General features: G+C 44.7%; 1 protein-coding gene across 1 annotated transcript; it reads right to left on the reverse strand.

Annotated features, from left to right (window-relative positions):
- Nucleotides 1-352: 352 nt before the first annotated feature.
- Nucleotides 353-2322, reverse strand: LOC104954373 (EH domain-containing protein 2-like). The gene is made up of 4 exons (XM_010781467.1): nt 1729-2322; nt 1480-1656; nt 1204-1301; nt 353-792 (listed from the first exon to the last, which is right to left on the reverse strand). Exons 1-4 carry the CDS (start codon nt 1947-1949, stop codon nt 353-355), a joined length of 936 nt encoding a protein of 311 aa, XP_010779769.1. The 5' UTR covers nt 1950-2322.
- Nucleotides 2323-3079: the final 757 nt, after the last annotated feature.

Raw genomic sequence — 3079 nt, forward strand, 5'->3', positions numbered from 1 at the left:
AAAATAAGGAGCCCCTCCCCACACCCCTCTGAGAGAGATTTGGTTACAAAGAACTCAATGGTGCTATAGGAGGAGATTCAGGTGATAAGGTGGGGGGGAAGTACCTTGGTTGCTGATTGGCTAATGGTTACTCAAGCCAAAAAATCGTTATGACATCATAAAGAGGCCAAAATCTGATCAGCTCATTTTCAGACATGTTTTTATAGAAATGGATCAGGACAAAAAGAGAGAGAATCTTTTTTCCTGAAACTTTCAGAATCTCTTTCCACAGAGGGGACACATGTTGATGTAGAAGAGACATGAAAAAGGGGATTTTGCATAATAGGTGGCCTTTAAACTCAGTTATAATTGGTTAAAATGGAATAATGAGATCTCTCACCCTCACTAAGCGCGCCCTCTTCACCAGGTCATTCAGCTTGCGTACTGCAGCATTGCGCGGCAGGTTCCTGATGTCGGCCAGCAGGTCCTCCTCCTCCACCTCGATCAGCTGATAGTGGTCGCACACCTGCCTCGGCTCTGACCAGAAAGATCCGATATAAACCCGCATGACCTCCGGGGTTTTAAACACTTTCCCCAGCGACCACATGAGGGAGCCGTACACTCTCATGAGCTGCTGCGAGTCCACCCTGTCGGCCTTGTTGAGAACCACACGCAGCTTGTCCTCGTGTCCGCACAGCGCCCCGAAGGCCCGAGTGAGCTCATCGGAGAACTCTAGTTTATGTGCATCAAACAGCAGGATGATCCGATCCACACGCTCTGCAAACCAGCGCAGCACTGCTGGGAAGTCGTAGCCTGGGGATGAGGAATGAAAACACAGGGATCTCATTAAGGCAAGTCTCTGTGCCTCAACACCTACGGACACATACTGTATATCCCAGAGGCTCTCACTGGTTGCAGGCCATGTCAGTTACACCCATAGATTAGTGTTGATAAAACAAAGGGGAGACGGCTTTGTTTTCCTGCTCGTCTCCTCCCAAACTCAGTGATATTACTTACAGCTGCAGTGCTTCTGAGTTCAAGTGTTTGAATTTCAATAAATGGAATATTATTATTGTAATGGATCTGCTTCGTCTCTTCTGTTACCAGGAATTTAAATCATCCTGACAGCGACAATGCTGTCCAACTTTCTAAAACGGAATATTTGGAAGTAGAAGAAGAAGACCCATAAACTTTGAAAAGGAAATTGGAAAAGTGTTATTTCACCTCGACTCATTTTTCTTCTCGCAGCAGTTAAGATGCCCGGCGTGTCGATAATGCTCACGCTCTCCAGGACTTTATTTGGCATCTGAACGCACTGAAACCTGGAAAGAATAAACGCTTCAACATAATGCATAGGAATGTGTTTAATGAATATTAATAAGACAGCTTCACACTGCAATGTTTGGCCGTGTTAAAACAAATGTTGCCAAAAGTTGGAAGAAATAGTAGGAACATATCCTCCCTCCCCTATCTCTCTTTTTTCTCGTCTGCTTTTGTCACCTGTTCAGAAAAGCGTTTCCAAAAGGATCGAGGTTGCGAAAGGGCTTTTTGGGGTCCACTGTGAGGGCATTTCCAGGGATGATGCCTTCCACCTCGCCGTGCATGAGGGCAGTGAAGCAGTCCGTGGTTGGCTCTGGTCCTACTCTGCTGCCAAGGAAATCTTGTTCTATGAGATACCTGAAGTCCAAACCAACATTAGAACATCAGCAGATTACTTGATTACACAAAAGCCTGGATGTTCTGACTAACCTGATGAAAGTAGTCTTTCCAGTCGAGTACTGACCCATCACCAACACCATGGGTTTATTGTCGAACTCTGCATCCTCGTAGCACGGGGAATGAAAGTGACTGAAGGCGTAGTATTTCTCAATCGGCATCAGCCTCTTATAATAAAGGTTCTTCAGCTCCTCTGTCACAACATTGACATCCCCCAGAGTTTTAGGGTTGCTCCAAAGCCTCCGTAATGACATGGCGACGAATCTCTGCTCTTCAGTGTGGAAGCTGCTCGCTCTTCTAAGACCAAACCAAATGATGGAAGAATGTGAATATTATCAGAACCTCACAGCTGTGTGCTCCGTCCTGCAGCGGGGACAGTGAGAGGGTGGAGAGGGTGTAACCAGAGCCTGCAGCTGCACCTAGCATCAAGCCAATGTCGAGAGGGACAGGGTGGAGCGCAGTTCAGTTGTGTTGTAGCCGAAGAGGGAGAATCTTGGCAAAACTCGTGCAGATTGTTCATGCAGAGACGATGTGGACGCTTTAAAAGTCTTACGTAACACTCAATATGTCCAAGGCTTCTTCTAATGTGACACCGTTTTCAGAAAACATTGTAAGAGGTTAGAAGGTTTGTAATTCTACATTGACGAGGCACCATCATTTGTATGATATCATCTAAGTGCAAAAGGAGGCAGTGGTCCCATGACTTAAACTGGCAGAGGTCTGAAGTTGTGATAACACGGTTGCTGGGTGTGTCCGCTTTGCTCATATTAAAGTGTAATCTGATAGTCGAGCAGGATTCATTTTGACATTCTTCCCTTAATGAACTATCTCCACTGTTACTTCAGCACACAGAAGTTGCTGTGAATTTGTTTTCCTTGATTAACCTTTGAAAGAAAAGCATTCCCATATGTTCTTTGAGGGAAGCAGTATACTGTAGCTTTTGCAGCTTGTAATTTATATATATATACGTTTAATTCATGTGCATTTATTTTTTGTACGACATCATACACAGAGGTGGAAGAAGGATTTGGATTATTAACTTAAAGTGGACCTACTGTATCATGCTATATTTGAATAATATAGTGTAGGACCATACCTATGTAAGGCATATTTATACTTTTTATTTTTCAAAATACCAAACAGATCATGCATTTTAGCCATTCCTCATTTCGCTCAATTTAACACTGTCTTTTCATGGGCTGATTCTGTGAGAACAGCACCATCTACAGGCCTGGCATATGTACTACAGCGTCTCCAGCGCTTTGGAACGGCAATGTCCGTGGCTGTCTCCTCCTGATTGGTGGAGTTGGCCCAATAGCCGTAGTGCCACTTCTGTGACGTCACTGAAAGTGTTCAAATCTGGAATCAGTCTGTATCAGATCCG

Source organism: Notothenia coriiceps, unplaced genomic scaffold (assembly GCF_000735185.1).
Source record: "Notothenia coriiceps isolate Sejong01 unplaced genomic scaffold, NC01 NC01_scaffold00000492, whole genome shotgun sequence".
Taxonomy (NCBI): Eukaryota; Metazoa; Chordata; class Actinopteri; order Perciformes; family Nototheniidae; genus Notothenia; species Notothenia coriiceps.

Bases quoted from the DNA above. Each gene is read 5' to 3' on its own strand.
- LOC104954373 (XM_010781467.1), bottom strand. From the start codon at position 1,949: ATGTCATTACGGAGGCTTTGGAGCAACCCTAAAACTCTGGGGGATGTC. The intron at 1,657-1,728 runs GTTAGTCAGAAC...TTTGGACTTCAG, and splicing joins GGAAAGACTACTTTCATCAG to GTATCTCATAGAACAAGATT. The intron at 1,302-1,479 runs GTGACAAAAGCA...TATTCTTTCCAG, and splicing joins GGAAACGCTTTTCTGAACAG to GTTTCAGTGCGTTCAGATGC.